Genomic DNA, 19,819 nt, shown 5'->3' on the forward strand with positions numbered 1-19,819 from the left:
TATACTGAAGACATGTGTTAACAAAAAAATGAATAAAAAAGAAAACACACCAAAATTTAGCAAACAATAAAAAATCCCCTTAGAGAGCTGGAGTAGATGGGATTAGATTGAGCGGTGGGAATGGTTATCATTATTTTCTGTTGAACCGTGAAGATGTTTTTCTTGGATAGTATCTGAGATCACATCAATGCAGAGATCGCAAACTCTTCTCTGTGCTTCAAAAACATGAGCTCCTTTGTTGCAGCCTGGAGGAGCAGAGACCAGAACCTACCCCATGACTGGAGGGTGCAGCAAACTGTGCCCTTGTGATTGTCCTAGTAAGCATGCCGAAGGGACATTCTTGGGTGGACTTGCTCTCTGCTCTGCTTCACTGCCTACACCTGCCTCCGTCCCCATGGAAACAAAACAAGATGTTCCTGATCAACAGCAGAGCCTTAGCTTTACTCCCTCTTTATGGTGTGCTAATCAAACCCTCCAGTATAACTATTCCCTAATGATCTCATGTGTCTTCTGCCAATAAAAGTGTGGGCTGAAAGGAGCCATTTTGTCTTCCTGCCATGGAGAGAAAGAGGGCCCCCTGACTCCCCATTTGCCAAATTAAATGTCTATCTCTTCATTAGGTGCTCGCCCCTGTTTCAGATCTTTCTCACCCGCTGTGCTGGAGGAGGCAGTCCTTAATTTCTGTCTCTATACCCTGATGTGTTGACCTCAAAAGCCAAACTGATTCTTCACAGTTTTGTATTTTACATGTGAGGTTAAGATGTAACTCCGGATAAGAACTACCAAAAATGTTTCATTACTGAATGATCATGGTCCCATAACTGAATTCTGCAAAATTTTTCTAGTCAATTTTATCCTTTGGAGGTCAAAGATCCTCCAGAATAAATTATTCCAGTGCTTCTCAGTTTATTTTCTCCATGCCTATTCCTGGAAATATTTTATTTGCCTGATTTATATTTTAGAAGAAATATAAATTGAAACTGATTTAATTATCTTTTTTTTTCTACTTCTTAAGGTCATGTGAAGTGTGGAAACATCTGAACAATGGTGTTAAAATTTAAGTTCCACCAAGGCAAAAAGACTATATATTCTTTATGTTCTAATGCATAAGCTTAGCTTGTGAAAGTGAAAGTGTTAGTTACTCAGTAGTTTCTGACATTAGGATCCTGCCAGGCTCCCTCTGTCTGTGGGATTCTCCAGGCAAGAATACTGGGGTGGATTGCCATTTCTTTCTCCAGGGGATCTTCCTGGCCTAGGGAACAAACCCAGGTCTCCTGCTTGGCAGGCAGATTCTTTACCATCTGAGCCACCAGGGAAGCTTAGCTAGTTATGATATATTTTGTCCCTTGTGTACTCTCAATAGACTTTAAGTTTGCAAAATAAAAAAAAAAGAGAGAGAGAGAGAGAAATAAGTGCCCCCTACATACTAATCTTGTGACTTCTTGGGAGTCCCTCTCTTCCCCATTGTAATATAACATTATTCCCTATTAATACATCAAGTTGTCCTGATATATGATTTTTAAACTTCTAGGAGGTGTAAGGAAAGAAAGATGGGTATAGTGTGGGAGAAATTCTAACATGCTCTTTATCCATTTAAGTTGGGGGAACACATTTCTGATTCCCAATTAATTTGATTTTTGGTGATTCTAAATTAGCACCAAATGAGAACTAGTACTTTTGAGAGAGAGAGGTTTAAGTGAAAGCAATTGTGAGAGAGTGAGGCTCACTGAAAGAATAAAAGCAGGTGTGAACTTCAAGTCAGAGTTCCAGCTGACCGAGAAGAGCAGAAGAGGAACTTGAGTTGCCACTGAGCACTGGCGCCAGAAACAATGGACAAGATACTGGGAGCATCATTTTTGATTCTGTGGCTTCAGCTAGTCTGTAAGTTGTGGAGGAGAAAACCTAGGATATTTCATTAATTAGGGGGACTGAGACAATTGGATTACAAACAAGTTCATGCAGATAGAAACTTTAAAAAAGAAATATATTTTATGGAGTTAATGGCTTTTATCTCCTTAAGCAGGGGTGAATGGACAACAGAAGGAAACAAGTGACCAACAGCAGGTGAAACAGAGCCCTCAGTCTTTGCCAGTCCAGGAAGGAGAGATTTCCATTCTGAACTGTAGTTATGAGAACAGTTGGTTTGACTACTTCCTGTGGTACCAACAATATCCTGGTAAAGGCCCTGCATTCTTGATGGCCATACGTTCAGTTGTGAATGAAATGAAGGATGGAAGACTCACAGTTTTCCTTAATAAGAGTGCCAAACAGCTCTCATTGCACCTCGCAACTCCCCAGCCTGGAGACTCAGCCACCTACTTCTGTGCAGCAAGTGCACAGTGCTCCCCAGGCACCTGCAGCCTGTACCCAAACCTGCAGCCGAGGCTCCAGACACACCCTGCTGTGCAGATGAAACACACACACAATTTGTTTGTGCATAAAAGTCTTAATATATTTAAGACTACTGAAATTATACAGAATTTATTCTTTCATCAAAATGGAATTGATACAGAAAATCAGTTGTTAAAAGATGTCTCTAAAAGCTCCCAAACATTTGGAATACATGCACTAACTTAAAAATAACCATGGGTTACAGAAACAATTACAATGACTTTAGAAAATATTTTGAAAGTAAATATTGTGAGAGCACATGATATAAACACGTATGAGGTGCAGGTAAAATAATACATAGAAGGAAATTTATCTTTTTAAATACTTATATCACTAAAGAAAAAAGCTGAAAAACTATTATCAAGACTTGCAGCAAAAGATGATGGAAAAGCAAATTAAACTCAACACCAACTGAAAGAAGTAAATAATAAAATGTTGGATTGGTGAAATACAAAGAATGCTATGAAGATAACCATGAAATACAAAGTCAACTTTGTTAAAAAGATTAATAAAATTGATATATTCCTATGTAGAATTATCCATGGAAAAAAGAAAAAACACAAATTATAAATATTAATAATAAAAAAGAAAACTATTCTGCAGGTTCTATAATGTTCGAAGGGCAATGAATGAATATCATTAAGTTTATGTCACTTTGTAAGTGTACAGAGGTAGATCTACACAGGTTGGGAAAATTTATATTTTGAAAAAGTGCAAAGACAACTCAATAGAGGTGACATAGTCTCATGAGCAAATGAGGTTGGGATAACTGAATATTCTTGGGAAATAATTGAAACTTGGCCTAAATATCACATCGTATACAAAATTTTGAGCACAGTCTCAAAATGGACCATCAGTTCAGTTCAGTTCAGTTGCTCAATCATGTCTGTCTCTTTGCAACCATGAACTGCAGCACACCAATTTTCCCTGTCCATCACCAACTCCCCGAGCCTGCTCAAATTCATGTCCATCAGGTTGATGATGCCATCCAACAATCTCATCCTCTGTCATCCCTTTCTCCTCCTGCCTTCAGTCTTTCCCAGCATCAGGGTCTTTTCCAATGAGTCAGTTCTTTGCATCAGGTGGCCAAAGTATTGTAACTTCAGCTTCATCATCAGTCCTTTCAACAAATATTCAGGTTCATTTCTTTTAGGGTTGACTGTTTTGATCTCCTTGATGTCTAAGGGGCTCTCAAGAGTTTTCTCCAACACCATAGTTCAAAAGCATCAATTATTCAGCACTCAGCTTTTTTTATGGTCCAACTCTCACATCAATACATGACTGGTGGAAAAACCATAGCTTTGACTAGACAGACCTTTGTTCTATACCATGTATCGACAAAGGTCCGTATTCCTAACCCAGCCTAACTTAAAGGTGCTCAACATTTACAGTAGTGTACAGTTGGAAGAAATTATCTAACACAAAGTCTATTTTATACTAGAGTGTTGAAAATCTCATGCAATTCCTTGAGTACTGTACTAAAATTGCCGTGCTGCATGGGGTCTCAGAGTCAGACATTACTGAGCGACTGAACTGAACTGAACTGAACCGAAAGTGGGGCTTCCCAGGTGGCACTCATGGTAAAGAGCTGGCCTGCCAATGCAGGTAACGTAACAGACTTGGGTTCAATCCCTGGATCAGGAAGATGCCCTGGAGGAGGACACGGCAGGCCACTCTAGAATTCTTGCCTGGAGAATTTCATGGACAGAGGAGCCCAGTGGGCTTCAGTCCATAGGGTTGCAAAGAGTCAGACGTGACTGCAGTGACTGGGCACACATACACTAAAAGTGAAAAACAGAGTGATTGTGTGAGTACAGAATGAGTGTAAGTGGGCTGCTTGTTTATCGTCATGATCTCAGGGTGGCCAGGAGCTCAGCTCACTGCTGCTGCCCAGAATCACCAGAGAATATTACACCACATCTTGTTAGCATGGGAAAAGATCAAATTTAAAAATTCAAAGTATGGTTACTACTGAATGTGTATCACTTTCTTACCAATGTAAAGTTAAAAATCTGAAGTCAAAACATCATAAGTTGGTGAGTCTGTAGTGATGAAAAGAAACAGACTATTGATACTTGCAATAGCCTAGATGGGGATTCCTAGATGGATCAGTGGTAAAGATTCTGCCTGCAATGCAGAAGACCCAAGTTTGATGCCTGGGTCAGGAAGATCCCCTGGAGAAGAAAATGGCAACCCCCGCCAGTATTCTTCCCTGAGGACAGAGGGGCCTGGCAGTCTACAGTACACGGGGTCTAAAAAGAGTACGACATGACTTAGCAACTAAACAACAATAGCCAGGATGGATCCCAGGATGTTATGCTGAATGAAATAAAAATCAATCTCAGAGGTTACATGATGTATGTTTACACTTATTGGATATTATGATTGTATATATATCATGTGATTCTACTTATACAACATTCTTAAAAGGATAAAATATAGAGATAAAAAGGATACTAGTAGTTACTGGGATTATAAAGAGTTGCAGGGGCAGGGAGGGTATGGAAAAAAGGTTTGTTTAGAGAGATGTGTCATGATTTTGGTGGTGGTACAAGAACCTATATATGTGATAAACCTTCATAGAGCTTTATATCAAAACCAAAGAGCACATATAAAAACTGATGTATAAGATTATGGCCTGTATTTTGATAAAAATGTCATCAATGTCAATTTACTAATATTTATGTGATTATTATATTACTATATATCTATATTTTATAACATCGTGCTGCTTCACAGGCTGATGCAGTCATTCATCATCTCCTCTGCTTAGTTACAAATAATTTCAAGCCCAGGCATTAGTTACCTGCCAGCGCTCAGAAGTGAAAGGGACGGAAGAGTAGATGTCTCAGATAAACACAAACTCGCCTCCCTGCTTCACTCATTCATGAGTCATTTTGATCTTAAATTCCATGAACTGGCACTGTTTTAGACCTTGCCTGTATTTTTCTTTGCTACTTGTCTATTTGCCTTTCATTCTTTTACATTAATTCATCCATTACAACACTGAAACCAAATGGAAGATTGACAGCTACATTCCACATGAACATGAAACAGTGCAGAGAACTGCAGTCACCAACTTCTATGGTGTTGACAGGTACTAAGTGTCTGCAGTCTGTAGATATTGAGTTTTGTAGGAGTGCATTATAGCAGTACATCAGAGAAAGATCTGGCATGTTTATCTTAACTTTATTTCACAAAGAGAAATAATAATGAGTGACTGAGAAGTTAGACTGAATACTCTGGACCAATGAGATAGAAAATGTGACATTTGGATGATTCTAGTACACATGATCTAATAAGTACAATTCTACATGTAGAGGCAACAGGATTGAATAGCCTGATTTCCCTCAAATTCTAATACATAAGACTCAATATCAGATTTCAAATGAATAATATTTTATTCCAGTTATAATTTCATTTAAATATAAACCACCAAATATACTCTGAAATTCAGATGAACTGATGTTTTTAAATCACTTCATGTTGAAGTAGTTTTATTTATTGAAAAATCTAAGTAAAGTCCTGGAATTCAGTAAAAAAAAAAAAAAAAAAAAGATGAGACATTAATTACTTTGGTTAAGATTGCTTTTCACTCAGAAGGCCTAAGATCTGTGAAAGTTTTAAAATAGTCACTAGATTCTGGGTGGAGAATGGTAAGTATAGGTTAAATGAATGACCAATCAGTAGATTACAAGAATGTTTCAGGGGCTATTCTAAATTATATCTTAAACAGGATGGCAAAATTATTTTACTGAGTAAATACCAATGTATGTCAACTTGTTTAACCTGCAGTTTCCCTCAGTTCAAACCTTTAATATTAATCGCTTTCTTCATGCCCCTTTTCAGGATCTGCCAAACTTAATGACCAGGGAGACAAGTAGACAACGTAAAGGTTTGTAGTGAGCCAGACTTTTCCCCATCTGGGCACGGACAAGCTGGTCTATGAACATGACAAACCCCACTTCCTGTCTGGGGGAGGAGTCACACAGGAACCAGGTGCCATGTATATGTGCTGTCAGGCACTTAAAGATGCTGAATTCTTAGCTTGAGGCAGAATTAAACACATTCATGTAGAGAATCCATCCTCATGCCGCTCTCCAGCCTGCTCTGAGTGTTCCTGGCCTTCACCTTCTCTGGTAGGGATGCTTCCAAACGTGGGTGCGCGTGTTCAGGGTGAAAGGACTGCACACAGGCGCGTGGAGCTTCACAGGGACTTGGGGAGGAAAGGAGGATTGGGGAAAAGCAAGCGTCTTAGGATTTCAATTTGGGTTATAAATATTTGAATAGGTCCAAAATTAATTTCTGCATTATTTTGTTCACTATTTCAGCTCTGTTTTCTCACATTTTCCACAGGATCTTGTGTGTCCCAGAAAGTTACTCAAGACCAGTCAGACATAATCAGCCAGGTGGGGCAGTAAGTCATTTTTAACTGTCAGTATGGAATAGGTTGGTTCACATACTACTGCTCCATTTATTGGTACAAGCAGCTTCCCAGGGGACAGATGACTCTCCTTATTCATCAAAATTCAGAACATGGGAATGCACGGAATGGCCGCTACTCTGTAAACTTCCAGAAATATATAAATTCATCAGCCTCACCATTTCAGCCTTACAGCTGGAAGACTCTGCAAAATATTTCTGTGCTCTAAGGGAGCTCTCAAGAAAAATAAAGGAAGTTCACAGTGCTTGAAGTAATGGGAAAAGCTGTACAAAAATCCCAGAGCTTAGTAAGAGAGCTCCTCTGCTGCAGGACTCCAGCTGAAATGCACACCTGCAGACCCCAGACAAGAAATGGTAATCATGTTATTGCTTAATGTGTGGCCTGAATCAGAGAATTTAATTCTAAATTAAAGCTTCTTCTATGTCCAGAGTAACTTTCTACTGTTTACATTCTCCTCTTGAATTTTTGACAAAATTAATCATACAGAACATGTGTAAAGTTGTCTAAACCTACTCCAAAGTTAACTAAAAGTGACAGTTTCACTAAAATACACTAACATCACATATCTGGGTATAGTTATCTGGAATCATCATGAAAATCATTTCCTTAGTCCTTTCTTCTTAGACTTGTGTCACTTAAGGTACAATCAGAGAAGCAGGTCACCAGTGGTATCAAATAAGAAATTAGTGATGAAGATTAGAACTCAGGCAATTGCTAGATCTGGTGGAAGAGTGTATACAAAGCTGTTATCTTCGTATCTGGTGTTGAGACTGAATTCACTGTTAATCAGCTAGAGCAAAGTTAGGGAGAGACTGAGGCATAGACAAACTGACTCATAAGGACATACTAGAACCATGAGGGTAATGGAACCCACATAGACACACTAAAACTTGTCTATGTCTCACCTCCTTCAGTCTCACAGTAGAGGGTAAGCTTAGGAGAAGTGGGTGTCATTTGGCATCATACTGCATACATACTTGGCCCAAGACAAACAGAAGATGAGGAGGAGGTTTGGTGGGAAGTGGAGGGGCTGTGAGTCAACAATGAGCTATCAGATCAGGAGGAACACCTGTGAGTAACCACAGTCCCTGGAGCCCTGCACCAACCCAAACATAAAAACTGTGGCTGCTTCATCACCATGACCTTCCAAATGTCACACAAATTTCTTTTGTGGCCAACCCTAAGCCAGAACAATATGGGAAGCACATTCTGGGAAAGATACTTCCAGTTAGTTAAGATAGATCAAAGCTACTACAGTACCCTTTTTGTTAACTTGGCATCCACCTGTACTCTTTAACAGCTTTTGAATAAAGACCATAGCCAAACTATGCTTCCTGCTAATGTTGTTGTTGCTGTTCAGTCACTAAATTGTGTCTGATTCTATGTGATCCCATGGACTGTGGCACACTAGGCTCCTCTATCCTGCCAGGCATGGAAATAGAGAATAACTATAATTGAGGATGAAGGATTATTTATTAAAATTATTAAACTGGAATTTCAAAATGGATGAACTTTATGGAATGTCATTTATACCTCAGTAGAGTTGCTCAAAATAAATAAGACTTTGTTCTGTCTTACGAGTGTCACAGTCCAGGAGTAGTGCTATTAAACATGCACATATTTATTTAAACAGTGATTTTGTGCCTACAGTTTCCCTCAGTTCACTTTAGTTGCTCAGTTGTGTCCAACTCTTTGAGACACTGTGGACTGCAGAACATGAAGCCTCCCTATCCATCATGAACTCCTGGAGCTTACTCCAACTCATGAGTCAGTGATGCCATCCAATCTGTCATCCATCCAGAGATGGATGGATGACAGATGTCCATCCATCTCTGTCATCCCCTTCTCCTCCCAACTTCAATCTTTCCCAGCTTCAGGGTCTTTTCAGATGAGTCAGTTCTTCACATCAGGCAGCCAAAGTATTGGAGTTTCAGCTTCAGCATCAGTCCTTTCAATGAATATTCAGGACTGATGTCCTTTAGGATGGACTGGTTGGACCCCCTTGCAGTCCAAGAGACTCTCAAGAGTCTTCTCCTATACCAAAATACAAAAGCATCAATTCTTTGGTGCTCAGCTTTCTTTGTAGTCCAACTCTCATATCCATACACGACTACTGGAAAAACCATATCTTTGACTAGACAGACCTTTGTCGGCAAAGTAATGTCTCTGATTTTTAATAAGCTGTCTAGGTTGGTCATAACTTTTCTTCCAAGAAACAAGTATCTTTTAATTTCATGTCTGCAGTGATTTTGGAGCCCAAGAAAATAAAGTCAGCCAGTGTTTCCACTATTTCCCTATTTATCTGCCATGAAGTGATGGGACTGGATGCCATGATCTTAGTTTTCTGAATGTTGAGTTTTAAGCCAACTTTTTCACTCTCCTCTTTCACTTTCATCAAGAGGCTCTTTAGTTCCTCTTCACTTTCTGCCAGAAGGGTGGTGTCATCTGCATATTTGAGGTTACTGATATTTCTCCCAGCAATCTTGATTCTAGCTTGTGATTCATCCAGTCCAGCATTTCTCATGATGTACTCTGCCTAGTTAAATAAGCGGGGTGACAATAGACAGCCTTGACATACTCCTTTCCCAATTTGGAACCAGTCTATTGTTCCATGTCCAGTTCTAACTGTTGCTTCTTGACCTGCATACAGATTTCTCAAGAGGCAGGTCAGGTGGTCTGGTATTCCCATCTCTTTAAGAATTTTCCACAGTTTGTTGTGATCCACACAGTCAAAGGCTTTGGCATAGTCAATAAAGCAGAAGTAGATTTTTTCCTGGAACTCTCTTTCTTTTTTGATGTTTCAAATGATGTTGGCAATTTGATCTCTGGCTCCTCTGCCTTTTCTAAATCCAGCTTGAACATCTGAAAATTCATGGTTCACATATTGTTGAAACCTGGATTGGAGAATTTGGAGCATTACTTTGCTAGCATGTGAGATGAGTGCAATTGTGCAATAGTTCGAACATTCTTCAGCATTGCCTTTCTTTGGGATTGGAATGAAAACTGACCTTTTCCAGTCCTGTGGCCAATGCTGAGTTTTCCAAATTTGCTGGCATATTGAGTGCAGCACTTTCCCAGCATCATCTTTTAGGATTTGAAATAGCTCAACTGGAATTCCATCACCTCCACTGGCTTTGTTTGTAGTGATGCTTCCTAAGGCCCACTTGACTTTGCATTCCAGAATGTCTGGCTCTAGGTGAGTGATCACACCATCATGGCTTTCTGCATCATGAAGATCTTTTCTGTATAGCTCATCTATGTATTCTTTCTACCTCTTGTTAATATCTTCTGCTTCTGTTAGGTCTATACCATTTCTGTCCTTTATTGTGCCCATCTTTGCATGAAATGTTCCCTTGGTATCTCTAATTTTGTTGAAGAGATCTCTAGTCTTTCCCATTCTATTGTTTTCCTCTATTTCTTTGCATTGATCGCTGAGGAGGCCTTTCTTATCTCTCTTTGCTATTCTTTGGAACTCTGCATTCAAATGGGTATATTGCTTCTTTTCTTCTTTGCCTTTCTCTTCTCTTCTTTTCTCAGCTATTTGTAAGGCCTCCTCAGACAAACATTTTGCCTATACTCTAATAAAAAGTTTAAAAACAGAAAGCAAATGGTGTTTTAAATGGGATGGCAAAATAATCGTCCTGCATATGTATCAGTGAATGACACCTAGTTTGTTTCTCAATTCCCTTAGCTCAAACCTTTATTACTACCTGCTTTTTTGACTGCCCCCCCAACCTTTCAGGATCAGCCTAACTTAATTGCCAGTGAAAAAAATAGACAAAGTAAAAGTTTGTGGTGAACCAAACGTTTTTTCTCATCTGTACACAGACCACATGACGTATGAATATGACAAACACCACTTCCTGTTTGAAGGAGTCACACAGGAACAGGTACTATGTATATGTGCTACCAGGCGCACAAAAACACTGAACTCTCACCTTGAGGCAGAACTGAGCAGATTTGTATAGTGGAATCCATGCCTCATGCCGCTCTCCAATCTGCTCTGGGTGTTCCTGGTCTTCACCTTCAATGGTAGGGATGCTTCCAAGCACAGGTGTGCGTGTTCAGGGTGAAAGGACTGCACACAGGCAAGTGGAGCTTCAGAGGGATTTGGGGAGGAAAGGAGGACTGGAGAAAAGCAAGAGTCTTATGATTTCAGTTTGTTTTTTGGGGGTGTGATCTGAAATGAGGCTAATTCCTACACTATTTTATTCACTGCTTCATCTCTGTTTTCTGATTTTTTCCACAGGCTCTGGTATAGCCGAGAAAGCTACTCAGGATCAACCAGACATATTCACTCAGATTGCAGAGGCCATCACCATGAACTGTCGGTGTGAAACAATTTGGAGCAGTTACAACATTTTTTTTGGTATAAGCAACCTCCTAGTGGAGAGATGATTTTCCTTACAAGGGATGGCCGCTACTCTCTAAATTTTCAGAGATCACTTAAATCCTCCAGCCTCACCATTTCAACCTTACAACTGGAAGATTCTGCAAAGTACTTCTGTGCTCTCTTTGAACTCACAGTGCTCAAAGTAATAGGAAAAGCTGAACAAAAACCCCAGAGCTTAATAAGAGAGAAGCCCTCTGCTGCAGGACCACAGCTGAGATACACACCTTTAGATCCTAGACAAGAAATGGTAGTCCTGCGATTACTTCATCTGTGGTCTGCATCAGAGGATTTAATTCCAAATAAAATTTCCTTCCATGACATATGGAAACAGGTGTCCAGAGTAACTCTCTACTGATAACATTCTCCTCTTGAATTTTTGGCTTTAAATCAACCATACAAAATATGTGTAAAGTTGTATAAATTTGAAGACTTGCTCCACAATAATATAAATTGGTAGTTTCACCTAAAGATCCTCACATCACAAATCTGGGTCTAGAATCTGAAATCATCATGAAAATTTTTTCCTTAGTCCTTTCATTTTAGGGCTTCCTAGGCACTAGGGGTAAAGAACTCGCTTGCCAATGCAGGAGACATTAGAGACACAGATTTGGTCCCTGGTTTGGGAAGATCCCCCGGAGGAGGGCAAGGCCACTCATTCTAATATTCTTGCCTGGAGAATCCCTTGGACAGAGGAAGTTGGTGGGCTACAGTACATGGGGTTGCAAAGAGTCAGACACGACTGAAGTGACTTATCATACAGTCCTTTCATCTTAGACATCGTGTCAGGGCATATTCAGAGGAGACCCACCAGTGATGTAGAGTAAGAGATGAGTTATAAGGATTATTCACAGGCAGGGCTAGAGCTGGTGGAAGAGTCTATAAAAGCTATTATATTTGTATTTGGTTTGAGCTTGAGATCACTGTAAGTCAACTAAAGTACCATCTATGAAGGAAAGTTGGATGTGGCAACAGGACCAGCTGTGGACAAACTGGAAAAAGCATGGACAAGCTGTGACATGTACATGAGGACAGTGGAACCCACAAGACACACTAAAACTCATCTTTCTCTTACCTCCTTCAGGCTCACAGTAATGGGCGAACTTCAGAAGTTTGCCATCATGCTACAAGCATACTTGGTCAAAGACAAAGAGAACATGAGTAAGAGATCTGGTGGGAGGTCGAGGAGTTGTGAGTCAACAATAAGTTGAACGATCAGGCCAGCAGCAACATTATGAGTTGCCATAGTCTCTGGAGCCCTGAACCAAACTGCAGAACCTAGAAACATGACTACTTCGTCACAAGTACCTCCCAAATCTTACACAAATCTCTTTCATGGCCAACCATAACCCAGAACAATACAAAGAAGCAAATTCTGGGAAATAGATTAAGTTGAGACAGTACAAATCCACCATAATAGCTTAACTAGTTAACTTCCCTCCTTGTTAATTAACTAAGCATTCATCATTACCTCTTGAACACCACAACTTTGAATAAGGACCACAGCAAAACTATACTTCCTGTTAATATGATGCAATTATTCTTTATTCATCCAAAAGAAGCTCTCTCCTTCAAAGAGAATACCAAGTTCATTTATCTATTTAAGGATGACATTCTTTCCTCTTCTAGCTGAATCACACTGTCCAATTGACCCTGTATTTTTATTACAGAGATACAATGAGATATAAGATTAACTTGTAGCAGCACACTTTCTGTTACCAGAGGCAGTCAAAGAGGAGAGGGAAGCTAAAAATGGCTAATGTATACATAAATATATTCATATAAAATTGAAAAAATTCATAAATATTCTAGGTTTTGTTACTGCATATGACCACAAGATTGTAACTGGTATTTATAACTACCTCATCCATTACCCATTCCATAACCTATTTAACATAGCAAGAACCTCTACTCACTGTTGTAATTGACTTCCTATAAAACAAGCTCCTTATTCAGGAGCAATGCTATGTGGAAAGTCATAAAGATGAATAAGGAATTCTGTAAGTTGACCTCGGTGGTTTTGCAAAGTTTGCAAGGTATTGAAGACAAATTCAAGAGTCTATTTTAGTGGAGAAAAATCGTGTTAATAGGCAGGGGAAATTGATATGTTGTATTCTGGGAAACATCATAAAGAATGATACTTGTCTTCTCATTACAAGCAATAGCAGTGAAAAAAGGAAGGCATTTATAAAGTTTTTAAAGAAAGCAAACAAATAAAACTTTCAAGGAAGCTTCTAATGAGCATGAAAGCATATTTTTAAATTGTCTTTTTTGTTAAAAAACACTGCTAAGAGAGTGGAAAGGCAGTGCCAGCCTGGAAGGCTATATATGCAATACACATTACTGAAAAAGGAATCAAATGCACAATATATTAAAAGCTCATAAATCAAAAAGAACTGAAAATAGTCACTTCTTAGTCATTAATAAGAATGGCAAAATCTTGGAGATCCAATTCAGAAATATTATATCCAATAGCTAGTAAACACAGAGAAGGCAATGGCAACCCATTCCAGTACTCTTGCCTGGAAAATCCCATGGATGGAGGAGCCTGGTAGGCTGCAGTACATGAGGTCGCTAAGCATTGGACACAACTGAGCGACTTCACTTTCACTTTTCACTTTCATGCATTGGAGAAGGAAATGGCAACCCACTCCAGTGTTCTTGCCTGGAGAATCCAAGGGATGGGGGAGCCTGGTGGGCTAAGTGTCTGGGGTCGCACAGAGTCAGACACTACTGAAGTGACTTAGCAGCAGCAGCAGCAGCAACAGCTAGTAAACATTCAAGGTGTCCTTGATTTCACTATTTTTATGGAAATAAAAGTCAAACTCACCTGTTCCATCTGTGTCTTTTCAGCACCCTGAGTGTATCAATGTAACTAGCTGGCTATCACACCAAAAGGATAAGGAAAAATAATGACTATCTCCAGGAAAACAAGTGATTAAATAAATTTCCTAGAAGAGTCCACTACTGAACTGATGTGGAGGTGAAAAATCAGGTCAGACCTGAACATTAATGGAAAGGAGGTTTTAGTAAAATATAGAAAGTTGGTATTTATTGAGCTTACTATATGTCAGGCACTGTAGGATGCATTTCTGATTGATTATCTAAGTTAAATATTAAAACCCTATGAGACAGATTTTACTGTTCCAATTTTTTAATCTTTGAGAAATGAGACATAACTTTTCTAACTGTGAAAAACATCTTAAACTTTTATTGTCATCCTGAGTGTACCATTTAGAGGGCTCCTTGGGGAAGATTTGGGTATGAGGAAGCACTTGACCCAGAACAGGGTGACTGGATGTCTCAGTGATGGTGACATGATGGGTTTAAACTGGAACCTAAATGGATCTATGAAGAACAGTTCCATGAAGAACTACAAGACCTTCTAGAAATACCACCAAAAATAGATGTCCTTTTCATCATAGGGGATTGGAATGGAAACATAGGAAGTCAAGAGATACCGGAGTAACAGGCAAGTTTGGCCTTGGAGTACAAACTGAAGCAGGGAAGGGCCAAGAAAATACACTGGTCATAGAGTTTTGCCAAGAAAACACACTGGTCATAGAAAACAGCCTCTTCCAACAACACAAGAGCCCACCCTACACATGAATATCACCAGAGAGTTAATACAGAAATCAAATTGATTATATACTTTGCAGCCAAAGATGGAGAAACTCTACACAGTCAGCAAAAACAAGATCTGGAGCTGACCGTGGCTCAGATCATGAGTTCATTATTGCAAAATTCAGGCTTAAGCTGAAGAAAGTAGGGAAAACCACTAGACAACTCACTGGATCATAGAAAAAGCAAGGGAATTCCAGAAAACATCTACTTCTGCTTCGTTGACTATGCTAAAGCCTTTAACTGTGTGGATCGAAAGAAACTGGAAAATTCATAAATAGATAGGAATACCAGATCACCTTACCTGCCTCCTGAGAAACCTGTATGCAGGTCAAGAAACAACAGTTAGAACCAGACATGGAACAATGCCGGGGTCCAGTCCCGGTTGGATCCAGGGATTCCCTCAGGAGGACGGTGTTAGCGAAAAGGATAGAAATAGAGAAGAGATAGGGAAAGAATTTTGCAATTGAGAAAATAGAGGAGAGAAAAGAGGCTGATATTCCTTGGTTTATGCAGAAAGCCAATAAAGCCCCAGCACGGGACTTGCTCTGTTCATGTAGGCTGCAGGCGCCCTCTCGAATCGCGGAAGATGCCCCACCTTAGGCACCTTCTCGAGTGGGTCTTAGAAGCCCAGGCAGGAAAGTGAATGCAGAGAGCCCCTGCACTCCAGGGGATCAGCCTGAAAAGGAAAAGGAAAGAGAAAGAATGACATGGGGAGACCAAGCTTTGAGCAAGGCCCGTACTTTATTTTCCAAAGTAGTTTTTATACCTTAAGTTGTGTATAGAGGATAAAGGGGGAAGGGGTAGAGTCATGCAAGGTCAGCAGTCCTTGATCCTTATCGAAGCCAGGCTTTCTTTCTGCAAACTTATCATATGCAAAAGCTTTAGGTGATTTACATCATCTTCTGGCCAGGAGGCCTGTTAACATTTTTATGACCCTTTCTTCAGAAAACTTATTTTTCTCTAAAGGTGATTATTCTAAAGTCAGGCACCACCCTCCGAAAGCATTAGACAAAGTTGCATTTCTATAGGGCAAAAGTGTGGTGGGCTATAACAAGAAAAGAATTAACTCAAGTATCCAAGGTTACAAACATTAAAGCTACTACTTACATTTCTATACACCAACTATATTAATCAATACACTCCCAGGGACACAGTAGGCAAGGGATATGGAAACTTGGCAGCAAGCATTAGCTCTACAAAAAAATCCTCTACTAGTTCTATTTTAACAAATTTAACTCTTTGAGAAGCTCCGCATTGTTAGCATATCTTAAGCTTCCCATGCCTCTCATGGTTGGGAGGCTGTGAATCTGAACAAACCTTTCAGGCAAGCTAGAAAGTCATCAGAGGGGTTTGAATTGAAACACACCTATTAGGCCCAGGATACTTATTAACGAGAGTTTTAAGTTGATTTTCTTACAGAGAAAAGTGGTCAGGGATAGCCCCCTGTTAATGTCAGAAGAGTTGGTGAAAGTCGTGAAATAGTAAAACAGACAGATTTTGGTTTTGGGGTAGATGCTCGGGCAGGTCCAGGGGGGCCCCTTGAGCCCAGACTCACCTTTGCATATCAGGCCTCTCCGTATGACCTTTGTCATGGGTGGGAACTCCCGTGCTGGCTCCTGGCAGAACAACAAACTGATTCAAAATTGGGAAAGGAATGCATCAAGGCTGTATACTGTCACCCTGCTTATTTAAATTATCTGCAGAGTACATCATGTGAAATGCTGGGTTGGATGAATCACAAGCTGGAATCAAGATTGCCAGGAGAAATACCAACAACCTCACATATGCAGATGATACCACTCTAATGGCAGAAAGAGAAGAGTAACTAAAGAGCTTCTTGATGAGAGTAAAGAAGGACAGTGACAAACTCAAATTTTAAAAAAACTAAGATCATGGCCTCTGGGGTCCCAACACTTAATGCCAATAGATGGGGGAAAAGTGGAAGCAGTGACAGATTTATTTTCTTTGGCTCCCAAATCACTGCAGAAGATGTCTGCAACAATGATATTAAAAGACACTTGCTCCTTGGAAGGAAAGCTATGACAAACCTAGACAGCATATTAAAAAGCAGAGACATCACTTTGCCAACAAAGTTCCACAGAGTTGAAGCTATGGTTTTCCAGTAGTCATACTGATGTGAGAGTTGGACCCTAAAGAAGGCTGAGTGCCAAAGAATTGAGACTTTCTAATTGTGGTGATGCAGAAGACCTTTGAGAGTTTCTTGGACAGCAAAGAGATCAAACCAGTCAATCCTAAAGGAAATCAACCCAGAATATTCATCAAAAAGACTGATGCTGAAGCTGAAGTTCCAATACTTTGGCCACTTGATGTGAAGAGCCGACTCATTGGAAAGGACCCTGATGCTGGGAAAGATTGAGGACAGGAAGAGAAGGGGGTGACAGAGGATGAGATGATTGGATGGCAGCATCCACACAATGGACATGGGCTTGAACAAACTCCTGGAGATAGAGAAGGGCAAGAAATTGTGGTGTGCTGCAGTTCATGGGGTTGCAAAGAGTCAGACATGACTTAGAGACTGAACAACAATGCTTCCAGCGAGTATTTATGAATATTTGTTAAATGAACAAAGCATGACTAGTGTAACATTACTCCTATGTCTTCAGTATAATTTTCCTCCATGCTAGACTTGGATTTATTGTTTATATTCTATTGTTCATTGTTCACAATAATAACCCTCTGTTTATACTACCGGAGTCTTTTATTTGGCATGCATCCCATAAAGTTGGAAGATTGTTTTCAGAGTAATTTAAACAGTTGTTTAACGTAATTTCTCATCAAATTCATGAATAATGATTCATCAGCTCACTCAGAAACCATGTAATTCTTGAGTGCCTACTATGTATCAAACTCTTATAAATATTGAATTACATGGGCTTTGAAGTAAATTTTAAATATAGGAAGGTTAGAGACAAATGAAAAAGAGATCAACAAATAAGAATCATATGACTGCAGAGGCCTGGTGTGCTGCGGTTCATGGGGTCACAAAGAGTTGGACATGACTGAGCGACTGAACAGAACTGAACTGAAAGCAGTCAAAGATAATTAAAACCTTCTGTGGAGAAGGCAATGGCACCCCACTCCAGTATTCTTGCCTGGAAAATCCCATGGATGGAGGAGCCTGGTAGGCTGCAGTCCGTGGGGTCGCTAAGAGTCGGACACGACTGAGTGACTTCACTTTCACTTTTTCACTCTGATGCATTGGAGAAGGAAATGGCAACCCACTCCAGTGTTCTTGCCTGGAGAATCCCAGGGGCAGGAGAGCCTGATGGGCTGATGTCTATGTGGTCACACAGACTCGGACATGACTGAAGTGACTTAGCAGAATGGGGTATTTAGGACCAAGAAAATACAGATGAGTACAGAGGTATTACAAGTAAGATGTGTGTACTGTGTGGTAAGTTGCTTCAATCGTGTCTAACTCTGCGAGTCATGGACTGTAGCCCACCAGGCTCCTCTGTCCAATGGATTCTCCAGGCAAGAATATTGAAGTGGGTTGCTAAGCCCTTCTCTAGGAGATCTTCCTGATGCAGGGATTGAACATGGGTCTCTTAAGTCTTCTGCATTGGCAGGTGTGGTCTTTACCACTCGTGCCACTTGGGAAGCACTGCTGCTAAGTCACTTCAGTCGTGTCCAACTCTGTGAGACCCCATGGACTGCAGCCCACCAGGCCTCTCCGTCCATGGGATTCTCCAGGCAAGAACACTGGAGTGGGTTGCCATTTCCTTCTCCAATGCATGAAAGTGAAAAGTGAAAGTGAAGTCGCTCAGTCGTGTCCGACTCTTAGCGACCCCATGGACTGCAGCCTACCATCATGGACTGCAGACTCCTCCATCCATGGGATTTTCCAGGCAACAGTACTGGAGTGGGGTGCCATTGGGAAGCCCATTTACCTTCAAATCTGAGGAGCTTTTCAAAAAGTTGCTTGCTGACTTTGGTGTGGGTTTAGCTCTGCAGTTTTTCTATTCAGTCACAAGAGGGGGCTGATTCATCTGAAAACAGTGCTTCTTTCTGGGAGAAAGGGATGGAAATTTGTTTTCCATTGATGTGCCAAAAAAAGGAAAAATGACATGCTTTCATCCTCTTTAGACAACTTGAGCTTTTTATCCCTTGTTGAATGTGTGTTCAAGGATTTAGGGGATCTTAGCCGAATAGCCTAAGCCCTTTCCATGTACCTCCCTAAACGCTGCTTTCCCATTTCTCTGCTCTGATTATCTCTTCTCTTTTCTATTCCTTATACCCTTTTTTCCCTCCTCTGACTTTTTATACCACTCACACCCACCTCCACCCCACCCCCACCTACTTTGCCTTTTTTTTTCTGTCTATTCCTCTACCTTAGCATCCTTGCTATACAACACCCACAAGCATAGGCATTGGGGACACGAGGATTATGGACCACTGTTCAAGGAGGATGAGGTGAACACCATCTATGTCAATAAGAACAGATGCGTGAAAAATGTCTACCTAGATGGCAATAGATGCATGATTCCAAGAACATATACAAGAGCTCCAAGCTCCAGGATGTTTAGCTTTTAGTCTCAATGTTATTTAGTTTTCCATCTCCCAGAGCACATCGCTGCCTACTTTGAATCTCCCATACGTTTTCTGGAATGTGGATGGAAATTTTCATTATCTTACTACACAGAGCTCAGTACATTTTTCTGTGATTAAATATTACGCTCTGCAAGCTTCATGAAGCATCAGCCAATTTCTTAAGAAACAAATGATAGACCAGTGGTTGTGCATAGACACATCATTGTGATCGGTATTCCTTTTCCTGAGGCAGACATTAAACTTCGGAGATGATTGCACTGTGAGCTGGGGATGTTTTACCATCTTTTGGGACATGACTAAAACAGGGGAGGAAGACCTAGTTAAGGGGTTGCTTGATCATTGGCTGAGAAAGTCCTGGCAACAACACAGCGATATCTGCACTGGTTGTAAGTCTTTAC

General features: G+C 40.3%; 1 gene segment (V, D, J or C); it reads left to right on the plus strand.

The window, feature by feature from the left end:
• The first annotated feature begins 1,784 nt into the window (after positions 1-1,784).
• Positions 1,785-2,609, plus strand: LOC112577820. The segment is given in 2 exon segments: positions 1,785-1,881; positions 2,024-2,609. Coding segments are annotated over 2 exon segments (606 nt in total).
• The last annotated feature ends 17,210 nt before the right edge of the window (positions 2,610-19,819 follow it).

This window comes from Bubalus bubalis, chromosome 11, assembly GCF_019923935.1.
Source record: "Bubalus bubalis isolate 160015118507 breed Murrah chromosome 11, NDDB_SH_1, whole genome shotgun sequence".
Taxonomy (NCBI): Eukaryota; Metazoa; Chordata; class Mammalia; order Artiodactyla; family Bovidae; genus Bubalus; species Bubalus bubalis.